The 16,920-nt window shown below is 43.9% G+C and overlaps 1 protein-coding gene across 1 annotated transcript; it reads left to right on the top strand.

Moving 5' to 3' along the window:
• The first annotated feature begins 288 nt into the window (after positions 1-288).
• Positions 289-13,565, top strand: GHSR (growth hormone secretagogue receptor). The gene is made up of 2 exons (XM_030216695.1): positions 289-1,120; positions 13,189-13,565. The coding sequence occupies exons 1-2, from the start codon at positions 289-291 to the stop codon at positions 13,491-13,493; spliced, it is 1,137 nt and encodes a 378-aa protein (XP_030072555.1). The 3' UTR covers positions 13,494-13,565.
• The last annotated feature ends 3,355 nt before the right edge of the window (positions 13,566-16,920 follow it).

Here is a 16,920-nt window from a genome sequence, read left to right as displayed (position 1 = left end):
GGGGAGTAAAACCGCATAGAAAGGACAGTTGCATTGCAGAACTAATTATTGTTGACATGAGCTTTGCTTTCTAGATGTTAGAACAGCTGTACGCTTTGTAGGTTGCACATCCCTGTTGATTTTATTTTTTCCCCCATTTCTTGTTTCAGAGATTGAACTTCACTACTTATTTTCATTATTAAACTGTCTGTACTGAAAGGACACTATCATAGCCTGGCTCCCTGTACATCTCAAATGTTCCAGTACCAATGATACCATAGACAACATTCCGTCGAAATATAAAACACTATGGATCTTGATAAACAGCTGCAATCACTCAAACGTCTAGACAAGACTATGTCTAACGAAAGTGCAAGCCCTGTCGACCCACAGAATTTTACCCTGGAATACGTGGACTATAACAATTACTCTACACCCAGCTACCCCTTTCAACTTTACCCTGGCCCCGTTGTCACTGGGATAACCATAACTTGCATTTTCCTTTTTATCATTGGAATTGTTGGGAATCTCATGACTGTCTTGGTAGTCTATAAGTTCAAAGACATGAGGACAACAACCAATCTGTACCTGTCTAGCATGGCTTTCTCAGATCTGTTGATCTTTTTTTGTATGCCCCTTGACCTTTTTAGACTTTGGCAATACAGACCGTGGAATTTTGGAGACCTTCTTTGCAAGCTCTTCCAGTTCATCAGTGAAAGTTGTACCTACGCCACGATCCTCAATATTACAGCGCTGAGCGTGGAAAGGTATTTTGCAATATGTTTCCCCCTCAAAGCCAAAGTTGTTATCACCAAAGGCAGAGTAAAGCTGATCATCCTTGGTCTTTGGGTAGTGTCGTTTGTAAGCGCTGGACCAATTTTTGTCTTGATTGGGGTTGAGCATGAAAATGGAACAAACCCTCTTGACACCAACGAATGCCGAATAACAGAGTTTGCCATAAGATCAGGGCTTCTGACTATCATGGTTTGGACATCCAGCATCTTCTTTTTCTTGCCTGTCTTTTGCCTAACTGTGCTTTATAGTCTCATCGGAAGGAAGTTATGGAAGAGGAAGACAGAGACCATTGGACCCAATACCTCTGGCAGAGACAAGAACAACAGGCAGACTGTGAAAATGCTAGGTAAGGCTTCATAGTTAAGCTCTGGAACTCTTTGCCGAGGACGTGGTAACAGCAGTTAGTGTATCTGGGCTTTAAGAAAGGTTTGGACAAGTTCCTGGAGGAAAAGTTCATAGTCTGCTATTGAGATAGACATGAGGAAGCTACTGTTTGCCCTGGAAATGGTAGCACGGAGTGTTGCCACGATTTGGGTTTCTGCCAGGTACTTGTGACCTGACTTGGCTACTGTTGGAAGCAGGGTATTGGGCTAGATGAACCATTGGTCTGACCCAGTGGTCTTACATTCTTACTTTTTTTTTAACTAATAAGAAAAACACAGTAGTATAAACACATCATCACTTTACCTTAAATGCTGAACTGTTTCTTCCTAGATCTGGTTACTTAATTCTATTATGTCATCCATGATCTTTGTGAAACACCAATCGTTATCTTCTATTCTGGAATGGTGAAAGCCATAACGGAGCATTGTAAGCCACATTGAGCCTGCAAACAGGTGGGAAAATGTGGGATACAAATGCAATAAATAAATAAAATTATAATATAATAACCAGTGGATTCCATTGTAGGAAAGTATCCTGTTATATAACAGGCAACAGCACGGCTAGATGAAGGTGTTTACCCTGACAATAAAAGTATGCACGCTGTCAAAAATGTTCTGTAAATACCTCTGTAACTGATAAGCACATTGGACATTTTCCTACCAAATTACTTCAAGATTAGCAAGATGTTTTCTGATTTATCTTCAATCATTTAGCGCAGTGGATTTCTAACTAGTCCTCAGGGACCATCTGGCCAGTCAGGTTTTCCAGATATCCACAATGAATATGCATGAGAGAGATTTGCATGCACTTCCTTCTTGGTATGCAAATCTTTTTTTTATGCATATTCATTGTGGATATCCTGAAAACCGAACTGGCCAGGTGGTCCCTGAGGACTGGGTTGAAAACCACTGTTTTAGAGTACTATGACATTTATAAAATGAGGACCAGTTTATATATTTTACAGATGAAACTAATATACAGTATTTAGTTCACCTAAAAATAGAAAAAGTCATAGTAACATAGTAGATGATGGCAGATAAAGGCATGTATGGTCCATCCAGTCTGCCCAACAAGATAAACTCACTATATACGGTATGTGATACTTCATATGTATACCTGACCTTGATTTGTCCTTGCCGCTTTCAAGGCTTAGACTGTAGATTTCTGTCCAGAACTGTCCTTGTTCTAAAATTTCTGAAGTTAACATTGAAGCCCCTGAAAAGCTCCACCTGAGCCCATCCAAATCTATTCAGCCATGATCAGGGCACAGACTGCAAAGGTTTGCCCAGTACTAGCTTTGCTTCCCAATTACTGATGTTGCTTCCTAATTTCCACTAAGCTTCTTTGGATCCATTCCTTCTAAACAGGATTCCTTTGTGTTCATAACACGCATTTTTGAATTCCGTTACCGTTTTCATCTCCACCACCTCCCGCGGGAGGGCATTCCCGGTATCTACCACCCTCTCCGTGAAAAAATACTTCCTGACATTATTCCTAAGTCTGCCCCCCCCCCCCCCCTTTCAACTTCAATTCATGTCTTCTAGGTCTAGCGCCTTCCTGTCTCTGGGAAAAGTTTGTTTGCGGATTAATACTTTTCAAATATTTGAACGTCTGTATCACATCACCCCTGTTTCTCCTTTCTTCCAAGATATGCATGTTCAGGACAGAAAGTCTCTCCTCATACGTCTTGCAAATCCCATACCATTTTCACCGTTATTAAATACATCTTAATAATGTGGAGTAACATAATAAATGATGGCAGATAAAGACCTGCACAGTGACCATTATGACCAAACATTGCCGACTGCCCTGTTCGTGATACTAATTTAATCAACACTTAAATCTATACAAGGTTCTGAATGAATTGTGCACACTTATGTACACATAGGAGGAAAAAGCCGCGAGCAAACTCCAGGAGTTTGCTCGAGGCTTTTTCCTCCTATGCAGTGGCGTTCCTAGCCTCGAAGGCACCTGGGGCGGATCGCCGATGCGCCCCCCCGCGGAATGACACCCCCCCGGGTGCATGGCACTGGGGGGGGTGCCGCAGCGTGCGCCTGTCTGCTCCCAGTTCGCTACGCTCACTAAATTCTCTCATTCGCTGCTGCTCCCTCCCTCTGCCCCGGAACAGGAAGTAACCTGTTCCGGGGCAGAAGGAGGGAGCTGCAGCGAACGAGAGAATTTAGCGAGCATAGCGAACTGGGAGCAGACAGGCGCGCGCTGCGGCACCCCCCCCCCACAGCGGCGTGCACCCGGGGCGGACTGCCCCCACCGCCCCCCCCCCTTGGTACGCCACTGCTCCTATGTGTGCATAAGTGTGCACAATTCATTCAGAACCTTGTATAGATTTAAGTGTTGATTTAATCAGTAGAAAGGTTCAGTCCCCTACAAAATTGTGATACTAATTTGCCACAGTGTCAACTGCATATATGCCATTACATTGGCTATAATCTTGGAAGAGTGGCTTTTATAATTTTGGTTTCAGCATAGTCACATTCATCACCAATATCTGATTAAATCAACAATCCAACGATGTTGCAAACTGAAAGCATTCTACTTGCTATCAACCTGAGATATATCACATTCATATCTTGTGCTCTGTGTATAAACATGAATATTTGTTCTTCATCTTTCCTTGTCATTTTTGGAAACACAGACAGTAGAAGTCTGCCACACATTGGCCGGACTTCCCAAATGCTGAAGTTACTATCGAAGCCCACTCCAGTCCATCCAGATCCATCTTTCCATAATCGGGACACAGGCCATAGAAATCTGCTCCGTTTGGCCATAGTTGGGACTCAGGACCATGTAAGTCTGTCCAGAACTGGCCTTACTACCCAACTACTAGAGTTGCAGTCTAACGACCACTAAGTTTTTTGTTTTGATTACATCCTCCTTTCATGTAGGGACCCTTTGTGTTCGTCCCATGCATTTTTTAATTCTGTCATCATTTTTGTCGCCACCATCAACCACAGAGGGCATTCAAGGCGTCCAGCACCCTGTCTGTGAAAAGTATTTCCCGATGTTACTCCTAAGTTGCCCCCTGCAACCTCAGCTCCTGTCCCCTAGTTCTACTGCTTCTCCATATCTAGAAAAGATTTGATTGTATATTAATCTTTCAAGTCTTTACATTGGGTGGCGGAGCAGGTGGGGGGAAGAGGGGTTGGTGGTTAGGAGGCGAGGATAGTGGAGAGCAGACTTATACGGTCTGTGCCAAAGCCGGTGATGGGAGGTGGGACTGGTGGTTGGGAGGCGGGAAGTATTGCTGGGCAGACTTGTACGGTCTGTGCCCTGAATAAGGCAGGTACAAATCAAGGTAAGGTTTACACATATGTTGTCTTGTTGGGCAGACTGGATGGACCGTGCAGGTCTTTTTCTGCCGTCTCATCTACTATGTTACTATGTCTGTACCACATCTCCCTATCCCTTCTTTCCTCTAGGGTATTATTCAGTTCATCAAGATTCTTCTCATATATCTTTTGCGTTTCATTGAGCCATTTCAAGTCTATTTACTACATATCTTTAGCAAGATATGACCTCTAAAACTGAACACAATAATCCAAGTAAGACCTTGCCAATGACTTGTACAGAGGCATTAACGTCTCCTTTCTCCTGTCTCTCTCTCTATGCAGCCTAGCATCCTTCTGGTTATGGCCTCTGCTTGTCACCTTGAGATCCTCAGACACCATCACCCCAAGTTCTCTCTCCTAAACTGTGCTTCTTAACCTCTCACCCCCTGTCACATACATCTCCTTTAGATGTGGATACCCAAGTGCACCACTCTGCACTTTTTCTCATTAAATGTTAACTGCCAGACCATTCTTCACATTTTTTGTAGGTCCCTTCTCATGTTTTCTACTCCCTCTTTGGTGTCCATGTTGTTGGAATCTTTGTCATCTATAAAAAGGGACCTTTTCCTTCCAAGCCTTCCACAATGTTGCTCACTGTTATATTAAATAGAACTGGTCCCAATACTGAGCCCTGAGGCCCTCCACTACTCACCTTCCTTTCCTCTGAGCAGATTCCATTTACCACCATCCTCTGTCAACTGTCAGTGAACCAGATTCCATCCTGGTTCACCACTTTGGGTCCTAACTTCAGCCTGCCCGGCTTTCTCAGGAGCTTCCTGTGAGGAACTGTATCAAAGGCTTTGCTGAAATCCAAGTACAGAGATGCTAAGGATGAACCATCCCAATGAGTGAGATTTACTATGCCAAGGAGTGAGACTGAAGGCGAAAGAATGAGATTTTTCAGATGGTACATCTGAAATTATTTAAGTGTAGTACTGCTTTGCAAATGAATCGAGGCAGCATGAAATGATATTGGCTTTTCTTTGGAGCCTCTGACAGAATACAGACAAAGTGGGGAGCAAAACGCTCACCATCGATGGTTGACGATTGACCCCTATTGAATCCCACTCTTTCCTGCCCGCTGCCACTACTCCATCTCTGGTGCCCTCTGCTTTTTCTCTTCTGTGCTGCAGGCGCCGCTGCCGTGTTTTCCCAGTCTGTGGAGACTGCAGCCAGAAGCCTCGGCAGCCATTTTTATAATACCGCTGGGCCGTCTGTGGAACAGAACAGCAAAGTGGAGAGCACCAGAGACAGACTAGCGGACAGCAGGCAGGAAAGAGTGGGGTTCTTTCCTGCCCCGCAGCCACAGAGACCACTATACCACCAGGGCGGGTGACAAGGTAGGACCCTAGTACACGGGAGGGAGGTAAGCAAGGGTAAGCAATGGCAGTCTCTGGCATCCCCCTGCCATGCATCCCCTGCTTACCACGTTCTGCCAGCCCTGGAACCAACTCTCTTGCAATCTAGAACATGAGGTCTAAGGTAGTCCCTAGAACCAGATATTATATTGTATAGGGGAATAATTATTAAGGGCTGCATGTAATACTACTACTACTACTACTTAGCATTTCCATAGCACTGCCAGGGTTACGCAGCCCTGTACAAGTTTAAACATGGGGAAGGACAGTCCCTGCTCAAGAGAGCTTACAATCTAAAGGTTACAAACTATGTAGTCAGTGTAGGTAACATGAATGGGGAAGGTGGTTAGGCGCCAAAAGCAAGGGAGAAGAGATGGGCCTTGAGTAAGGACTTGAAAATGGGCAGGGAGGGCGCATGGCGTATGGGCTCGGGAAGTCTGTTCCAGGCATAAGGTGATGCGAGGCAGAAGGGGCGGAGTCTGGAGTTAGCGGTGGTGGAGAAGGGTACAGATAAGAGTGATTTGTCCTGATAGCGGAGGTTACGGGTGGGAACATACGGGGAGAGGAGGGTAGAGAGGTAATGGGGGGCTGCAGATTGAGTGCATTTGAAGGTTAATAGGAGAAGCTTGAACTGTATACGGTAGCGGATCGGGAGCCAGTGAAGCGACTTGAGGAGAGGGGTGATATGAGTATCGGTTCATGCGGTAGATAAGCCGTGCGGCGGAATTTTGGACAGATTGAAGGGGGGATAGGTGGCTAAGCGGGAGGCCAGCGAGAAGAAGGTTGCAATAGTCAAGACGAGAGGTAACGAGCGAGTGGACGAGGGTTCGGGTGGTCTGTTCAGAGAGGAATGAGCGAATTTGTAATCTGGTGTCATGCCATATAATATTTGAAAGACAAAAATGCATAATTTAAAAATAATCCTGGTTTTAATGTGCAACCAGTACAACTAGCATAACAATGAAGTGGTTATATCAAAATGCAGTACTTGAGGACAAGTCTTGCCGCTATATTTTAGGACACCCTCCTTAAATCCAGCATAGATGGAATTGTAGTAATCGATAAGGGATAGTCAGTGCCACTGCCAGACATGACTCAACATTGAATATACGGGGCATCACAGTGGCAGCAGTCAAGAAAATACTGACCACCTCCAGCTCAGCATTTACCCCTGTGTGACTAGTTTTTGAAGGGAAATACCTCTGTCTTTGGGTCAGGCATTGCCTTCAGAAGCTAGTCACAAACTCCAGGATTCTATAAAGGTCATCAAAAAATGGGGTGCAGATCCGTGCACAAAATAATGAGTTAATGAGCTCCGATGAATTAATGATTGCAGTTAACAAGCACTTAATTGGCACTAATTATTATTTGCGCACAGATCTGGATGCAGGCGCTTCTATTACCATGGGCACCTAAATTGGATTGCACACAACTAAAAAAGGGGGTGTGGGCATGGGAGGGGCCTGGGTGGGGCAGGGGCATTCACAAGACTTTGGCGCAATGATACAGAACAATGAAGCTCCATGCCCAGCTTGCATAACAGGATTTATACCAGGTTTCAGGAGGAATAAGTCCTCGCACCCAAAACGGGGCACAGAAATCCATACTAAGTGCTATTCTTATCCAAGAGTGTCTTTTATTGAATATTACTGAGCACAGATTTTTCCTGGTGTCTAATTTTCAGCGCCAATTATGGAATCTGGCCAAAATGTATTAAGTTAGTCCAATAAAAAAGGTATAATTTTATCTTCCTTTTGTTTTTTTTTTTTTGTTTTTTTTTTATATTTATATTTATTAGTTAAACAATATATACACATCTTGTGTTGGAAAAGTGTCAACATCAAACTAAATTTGATACAATGATCAAAGGAAAAAGGAGAAAATAAAATTACATTCTCAAAAGGATAAATGACACTCAAGTCCATAAATTGAGATCCAAGACTTCAGTAAATCTAAGGGAGAAAAATATAAAGGAAAACATACAGGATTCTATACTCTGTTAAGTGGAGAAGTTCCTATATTTAATGCTTCTCGCTTTTTACTGAGGTTATAAGTGTTGATACATGTACAGGTTCTGTAAATACGTATTTCTTCTCCCTAAGCCGTATTATGCACTTGCAGGGGTATCTTAAAAAAAAAGGTACCCCCCAAGTGCAGAATTTCTGGCCTAAGGAGCAAAAATTGTTTCCTCCGTCGTCTTGTCTCCTTAGAGACATCTGGAAATAGGAAGATTTTAAAACTTAAAAAAGTTTTATGCTTATTACGGAAAAACAAACGGAAAATCCAATCCTTGTCAGGCAATAATGCAACAGTCGCCACCAAAGTGGCGGCTGTTGCTAATTCAGAGTCAGAAGTTTCAAGCAAGAGAGATATGTCTATAGGATTTTCGGCAACTTGATTCAGGGTCTTCCCTGGGACATAATACGCTTGAGAAAACGGTGGTAGGTTCTGTTCCGGCACATCCAAAACTTCCCGTAGATATCGTTTCAACATTTCAAGAGGAGCAACATTTTGTATTTTAGGAAAATTAACAAATCTCAGATTATGGTTCTTAGTATAGTTATCAAAAGTCTCCATTTTATATCTGAGGTTTGTCAAGTCTTTTATCATTGTAGGTTGTAGTCCTTCTAAACTTTTAATCTTATGATCCATTTTATCAACTTTATCTTTCAAAACCTTAATATCTTCCTCTTTTTTTTGCAAGTCAATTTCCAAAGTCTTTATTTTTGGTGAAACTTCATTAATCTGCTTCAAGAAAGTCTGTCCCAGGTTAGATACTAAATCCCATAAGGCGTCTAAAGTCACTTCCCTTGGTTTGACTACTAACTCTTTAGGTAGTACACACCTTTCAGACATCTGGTCATGGCTCACACTTTGTCCCTCAGCTCCTCTCCCCTCGTTCCGCGGCGATTCCATGGGCAAACTGCCCTCCAGTCCCTCCTCAGATAGAATTGAAGCTTCCTCACGACGGTCTTCCGGGCCCCTAGCACCTTCCAGGAGGGACCCCGACGATCCAGAGAGGAAGGAACTCGCACCAATCGGCTGGGGAGGCGGAGTACGTGCAGCGGGGCTCAGAGTGGTTTCTAAGCCGGGGGAAGCCGATATCTCCCTATCGCCGGCATTCCCTACCGGCGGCGTTCCGCTTTGTTGAACAACTCCTTGTGGTCGAAAGAAACGGTCAATAGGACCAGGTAAGGGGGGAGGTAGCGGGGAGGCTCTAGCCGCTATTCTCCCTCGTCGTTTCGGCATTTTCTTATAACAGGAAAATCGATCCACAGCGTCTTAACAGAGCGCAGCCATCTTGGATCTCCTTTTGTTTTTTTTTTAAATTCATTATCTTTCCAAAAATACTAGGACTAGGGGGCATGTGATGAAGCTACACAGTAGTAAATTTAGTAGTAAATTTAAAACGAACCAGTGAAAATTTTTCTTCACTCAACGTGTAATTAAATTTTGGAATTCGTTGCCAGAGAATGTGGTAAAGGCGGTTAGCTTAGCAGAGTTTAAAAAAGGTCTGGACAGCTTCCTAAAGGAAAAGTCCATAGACCATTATTACATTGGACTTGGGGAAAATCCACTATTTCTGGGATAAGCAGTATAAAATGTTTTGTTCTTTTTTGGGATGTTGCCAGGTATTTGTGACCTGGATTGGCCACTGTTGGAAACAGGATGCTGGGCTTGATGGTCCCAGTGTGACAATACTTATGTACTTAAGTTACAACCAGTTAAGTTTCAGTTCTTTTTAGAGAGTAATAATAAGCTGCAAGTCAGGCATTTCCTAGTCATTAATACCAACAATTATTGAGATTCTTCCACTCAGAAATTACACTAGACTTTTCCTGGTTGTCATTACTGCCTATTTTTTTCACTCAGTTCTTCTTATCACCAAAAGTAAAATGTAACCATCACTAACACCAGGAGCGTAGCCAGACCTGCCATTTTGGGTGGGCCCCGAGTTAACCTGGGTGGGCCCCCTTCCCACCCCTACCCCTGTACAGTTATTTTAAAATTTTCCCTCTGCCCTCCCCCCTCCCGGCATCTGCTTTTCTCTCCCTCCTTGGACTACCTGGGCAGCGCTTTCTCCCTTCTCCAGCTCCTCCCGAGTTTTGCATTTCTCCTCTCTTCTGCCCGCTCTCCCCGTCCACGTGGTCTGGTCATTTTTACTGCCCTGAAGCGCCATTCTCCCTCCAGCACCGGCGATTCCCATAGCCTTCTGCCTGCGTGCGTCATCGGGGCCTCTCCTCAGGGGCGCGTCCCACCTTTGCAGAAAACAGGAAGTTGCAGAGTAGGCGGGACGCGCCTAAGGAGAGGCCCCGACGACGCACACTGGCAGAAGGCTGACTTTGGGAATCGCCGGTGCTGGAGGGAGAACGGTGCTTCAGGGCAGTAAAAGTGAGCAGACCACGCGGACTGGGAGAGCGGGCAGAAGAGGCAGGAAAAGATTGGAGCCTCGCTTGGGAGAGTTACGCCACTGGTTGGGTTGGGGCTAGTTAGGGTGGGCGGGCCTGGAGCAAAAGTGGCTGGGCCTGGGCCCACCCAGGCCCGCCCGTGGCTACGCCCCTGACTAACACTATTAAGGGATGGATATTCAAAGCCCGTAAGCAGGTTGATAACTAGCTAAATGTACCTGGTTGGCTTTCTTTAGCTGAATGGCCACATTTACTCAATTAATTTTGTGACTGAAGGTTTGAGTGGGTAGAGTCCAAGGAGGTTTAATTGACTGGAGATGGTGGGAGCGTGCTTGGCCCATTATCTGGCCTGAAGCCAGTAGGCGGAGCTTGCCACCATATTGAGTCCCCAAAACAATAGCAAATGCTTTTTAGAAATAAGGACCGCCTATGTGTGGCTTGGCGTGGACCAACTGTTTGCTTTGGTTTGAGTGTATCAAGATGGCAGCTATGGCTTCAGCCTTGTCACTTGATGCTATCTCCTGTCAATTAAACCTCCATGATAGATTCAGGACTGCCATTTGTATTGTCAGAACTCTGCAGGCAAATGTAGCTGGTTTGAATAAGCTATATTCAGAACAATATCCCAGGAAGTCACTGTCTGGCCCCATTTTAACCCACATAAATTTGTGCAACATGTAGCTTTGCGCACACAAATTTAGGGGCTTTTATACTGAACCATGCTAAGTACTAACGCTTGATTAATGTGGGGGAAAAAAGCTAATTGTGTGCTATTTATATTTTGAAAATATTTTTCTGGAGGGGAGGGTATCATTGGCAGGGAATGGGTATAGAATTTATCTAAGTAGCACATTCACATTAGCGGGTGATAACTGGATAACACTGACTTCATTAATATTTTTGCAGGTTTGAAGTGCTAATAGAAAATTTAACAGGAAACCTACAACAACAACATAGTAACATAGTAGATGACGGCAGAAAAAGACCTGCATGGTCCATCCAGTCTGCCCTACAAGATAAACTCATATGTGCTACTTTTTGTGTATACCTTACCTTGATTTGTACCTGTCTTTCTCAGGGCACAGACCGTATAAGTCTGCCCAGCAGTTTTTCCCGCCTCCCAACCACCTGTCCCGCCTCCCATCACTGGCTCTGGCACAGACCATATAAGTATGCCCTCCCCTATTCTCTCCTCTGAACCACCAACCCCTCTTCCCCCCACCTGCTCCGCCACCCAATTTTAGCTAAGCTTCTGAGGATCCATTCCTTCTGCACAGGATTCCTTTATGCATATCCCACGCATGTTTGAATTCCGTTACCGTTTTCATCTCCACCACCTCCCGTGGGAGGGCATTTCAAGCATCCACCACCCTCTCCGTGAAAAAATAGTTCCTGAGTCTGCCCCCCTTCAATCTCATTTCATGTCCTCTCGTTCTACCACCTTCCCATCTCCGGAAAAGATTCGTTTGCGGATTAATACCTTTCAAATATTTAAACGTCTGTATCATATCACCCCTGTTCCTCCTTTCCTCCAGGGTATACATGTTCAGGTCAGCAAGTCTCTCTTCATACGTCTTGGAACGCAAATCCCATACCATTCTCATAGCTTTTCTTTGCACCGCTTCCATTTTTTTGACATCCTTCGCAAGGTACGGCCTCCAAAACTGAACACAATACTCCAGGTGGGGCCTCACCAACGTCTTATACAGGGGCATTAAAACCTCCTTTCTTCTGCTGGTCACACCTCTCCCTATACAGCCTAGCAATCTTCTCGCTACGGCCACCGCCTTGTCGCACTGTTTCGTCGCCTTCAGGTCCTCAGATACTATCACAACAACAACAACAAAAAAAGTAAAAAGCTCCATTTGATGGACACACTGGAAATGCACTTAGTGGACCTAAAGTCCTGCATTAAAACACGCTAAGCCCATTTGTGGTTATGGTTTATTCATTTCTTAGTGCACTTTAGTAAAAGGTCTCCTTACCCAGTTAGAGGAACCAGATATGTAACCAATTAAATGTGCCAAGCTAAAAGAAATCTTTTGAATATCCACCCCATGGCTACCACTATGGTTTATGATTTATGAAGATTTTATATACCGCTTTTCCTAACAAGGGACTAAAGTGGTCTAAGAAAAAAAAATATAGAGATATCAAAGGAGAAATGGAACACCATCAACGTAGGAAAGTATGATTAATTAATACGCATGCATAGCATTCAAACAGGCAAGAAATCAACCAGGAAAGCAAGCCCTGCCAGAGGTCAATCGTTACAAAAATGCCAAGCAGGAAAATAAGATATGGCAGCCCTTTATTTTGCATTGGGAGATCATCTGGAATTAAGTCATCTGGTGTAATCCTCTTAAATAAGCAGAGATAAAGACCAGTGTGGCTGGTTGCAGATGGAGCCATTGTGTTGGTTAAATCTGATAGCTTTGTAATTTTGTTTCTGGGGAATTACGCAACATTCATCAGATATATTCATCTCACAAAAGGTAGTTGCAAAGGTATCATTTGTTAGCCAAGAAAACATTGCGCACAACCTGTTTGTGGGTCTTATTTCAACATGTCGGTAAATCTCACATTTGCTGTATGAAAGCATGACCCAGGTGAAGAGAAACGCGAGATAGTATTTTAATGATTTTGTGATTGAAATATACCTCCTACCCACCCCCACCCTCCCACCCTGTCAGACTGTCAAAGTAATGCTTGGATGTCTCACTTATATATACTGTCATCTACCAACGTTTGCTTATTTCCGATTTGACGAAGAAGGGCAACCTTCGAAAGCTAATCAAGAAATGTATTAAGTTATGTCCAATAAAAAAGGTATCATCTTATTTTCTTTTCCATGTTTTATTTTGTTTGATTTCTAGTGATTAAAATAGAATCTCTCTCTGTGTGTTTATTTTTCAGCTGTGGTGGTCTTTGCCTTCATACTCTGCTGGTTACCCTTTCACGTAGGACGATACCTCTTCACCAAATCCTTTGAAGCTGGATCCTTAGAGATTACACTCATGAGCCAGTACTGCAACTTCGTCTCTTTTGTCCTGTTCTACCTTAGTGCCGCCATCAACCCCATTCTCTACAACATCATGTCTAAGAAGTACCGTGTGGCCGCGTGTAGGTTGTTCAAACTCAGGCACATTACGAGGAAAACTGCTTATCACACAAAAGATGAGAGCTCTCCTGGGTGGACGGAAACCAGTGTTAGCACATGACCAAAGACATGAATGGTGAGGGAAGCCTGCCTGAAGCATTTCTGTCAAATGATAAAGCAAGTTATATTACAACAGACTACATTGGGAAGGTCAACGACGTATACACGAGAACAGTTTAATATCAAGGTGCTGCCTGACAATGTGACATGATTCTACTCGCAAAGGTTTTTGAGAAAAGAATGAAGTACAGAATGGACGATAAGGAACAAAGCAGAGAATGCTACATTGTAGCAACATGACAGTTAAACGTAGAGAATGGATGATCTACTTTGTTGCTAATAAGTATTTCTGCTACCTGCAGAGCCTGTGCTTTCTTGTCCAGAGATGAGCCATCAAACTTGGGCTATTAAATTCTAGACAAGCACGGACATTAGTCAGATGGGATTTGAGTATTAGATGCTACGCAATGGAGAAGGATAAAAAAAAAACACTCAAGAGCAAGCACTTAATTGTTTTATGGATAAATGTTTCATTTGGTACACTCTGCCTTCACACTCTCCAGTGGCAATAAGAAGGCCATTGAAGCGGAGGCTTGTTCAGACTAATGAAAAACAAAAACCTATCAAACGTTCATTCATTGCCAGACCAGAAATGTATTTATTTATTGGGATTTATGAATAGATTCACCCAAGGTGGTGTCCAGCAGGTCCAGTCTAACATAAAACTTACAATTTTGTTAACGTTGTAACAATAGTAAAATGACCAAATATAAACATAAATGATGTAAACTGGAAATATGATGTCAGTACAATACAAACAAAACCATAATAGAAGAATATTCAAATAATATGGGTATAATATGATGTCAGCATAATACCAATGAAACACCCAATAAGCAACGCAATAGAGCATTGGAATAATGCTTTTCTATCTAGCTGAGGGGCCAAGTGCAGATATATAGATGGGGGGGGGAGGGGGCAAGATGGGTAGTACAGAATCAATTAGGATAAATTGATGGGTGGCTAAACTCAAGGCAAAATCTTTGTACAGTTAAACAAGATATGAGGAACTGGTCTAAGTTACAGGGTGTGCAGCAAAGTGAGTGTAGAGTCAGTCACCACATGTAAAAGGCTTGGCAGAAGAGCCCGGCTTTCACCTCCTTCCTGAAGTAGAGGGTCTTGAGTACGTTCCAGAGTGGGGGGACTACTACTGAGAAGGCTTGCTGGCGGGTATCACATTGCACAATTTTTTTTGATGAGGAAGCAGATAGTGATGCTCCTTGAGAGGATCTTAGGGGCCTGAAAGGTGTGTAGAAAGTTACCAGATTCTTCAAGTTCTCTGGCCCATTATGTCTGAGGACCATGAAAATCAAACACAGAGTTTTAAATTTAGCCCTGTAAAATACTGGTAGCCAGTGTAGTTTTTGCAGGAAGGCTGTGATGCGGACATGCCACTTGCAGCCTTCTATCAGTTGGGTTGCAGAATTCTGAGTTAGTTGGGGTTGATGCCAGCTCTTTTTGATTTGACCAGTGTACAGAGCATTACAGTAGTCAAGTCACGATGCTATCATAGAAAGAGATTTTGTAGGTGTCACAGGTGATAAATTCAAACAATCTTTAAAAATTGTATCTAAGGGATCAGAGTGAGTGATCAGTCCAGCAAGATTCCTGACCTGTGATTTTTAGGTGGAGTTCATACTGCCCAAAAGATATTTTGAGGTCAGGTACTTGTCCACCTGTCTTGTGTTAAGTACCCAAAGAATGCTTTGCTTGGGCTCAGCTTCTCCGTTCCCTGGGACCAACGATGACCAGCATTTCACATTTATGTATTTAATATTGCTGCATCAGGGTTCACATAAGCGGGGTGTTTGACAGAGCGCTAGAGTATCCTGCTGATACCCCTCCACCCCACTTCCGTCTTTGTTGGTGCAGGATAGCGAATCCTGTGGGGCATAGTTTAGTCAATTGGACTCCTCCTCTTTTATCCAGCCAGATCTCAGTTATTCCCATGATGCCTAGGTGGTATTCCCTGATGACCTCATGGTTCATAGGAAATTTTTTATTGGTTGGTCTGGCATTTACTAGGCCCAAGTAGTGATCGGTTAGTTGTAGGGGTTACTTGATGGTATTCATGTGGGTATAGTTAGATAAGTGTTTTGCCTCTTGAATTTGTGTCCTCTAGTTGGATGAGGAAGGTTATTGTTTTTTCATCCCCACGTTACTGGGCAGGGCTGCCGAGAAACTGGGCCGGGCCCGGGGCAAGGCCGCCCCCGAGGTCGTCGTCGTCGTCACCGCCCCCCTCCACCCTCTTTCCACCACCGGGCCAGGTCCCCCTGAATTCAAATCATAGTGCCTCACCTCGACCTCGCTCCATGTGAAAGAAGCGCAGCAGCGGCAGTCTGCAGATCGCCTCCCTTTGGCCCTTCCCTCCCTGTGTCCTGCCCTCGTCTGATGTAACTTGCACGAGGGCGGGACACAGGGAGGGAAGGCCCGAAGGGAGGTGATCTGCAGACTGCCGAGCTTCTTTCACACGGAGCGAGGTTGAGGTGAGGCGCTATGATTTGAATTCAGGGGGGCCCGGCCCGATGGTGGACGGAGGGCGGAGGGGACTGCAGCGCCAGGCCCCCCCTTGGAGGCCCGGGCCCAGTGAATATTGTTCCCCCTGCCCCCCCCCCCCTCTCGGCGGCCCTGTTACTGGGATGTATGAAGATCTTTGGTTGACTAGGCCAAAGGTCTTTCTTGTTTAATGTTAGTAGGATTACAGGGCTCTCTAGCTATTCAGTTTAACAAAAGGACAGTTTGGTCTTTGGCATTATTTAACAGTGATCTGAGTCCCTTTGAATTGTTTGCTTCCTGGGAAGTTTTCTCTTGGAGATTGATAAAACTTGCCTAAAAGATCTGCTAGGAATGTCTTATGCTTTAATTAATTTGTATTATACAATTTTTATTATAAAGTCTATTGATTAAGGACATGGTTTTACAGTTGTCTCATTATGATTGTCAAGTATGTTGTAAATATAACCCTTATTTGTATTTATGAGTACGAAGTATTGTAAAAATTGCTATGCAAGTACAGATTATAAGAGGGACTTAATACTCAAAACACTGTACTTGTTACATCTCATTTTTAAGTCTAGTGGAATCCTGATTATTGCACCAATGCTACCACTTGTGCATCCTGTGGGACATGGGCATAAATTGCTTTAATATCCAATATACAACAAGGAATAGTAGAAAACAAGAGAGGTGGAATTCAGCCAGGGCCCTGGGGTTAACGCTGCTAACAAGTACCAGGATCTCTGGGAGGCAAAATCCATTAGCCACATGTAAATTGGAACTGGAGACTGGGCGAAAACTGGACATTTTTCAACTAAAGAGATCCAAGAGAATCATCTCAGATGACCTCAAAGTAGCCAGTGAAAGTAGTAAAGCAACTTGGGATATGCATTTATTCGTGTGCCTTAAAAAATGTAGTGTGTGCTAGATTT

Source organism: Microcaecilia unicolor, chromosome 10, assembly GCF_901765095.1.
Source record: "Microcaecilia unicolor chromosome 10, aMicUni1.1, whole genome shotgun sequence".
Lineage (NCBI taxonomy): Eukaryota > Metazoa > Chordata > Amphibia > Gymnophiona > Siphonopidae > Microcaecilia > Microcaecilia unicolor.
Note: the sequence above shows the minus strand (reverse complement) of the source record. Positions and strands in the feature narration are given on the sequence as shown.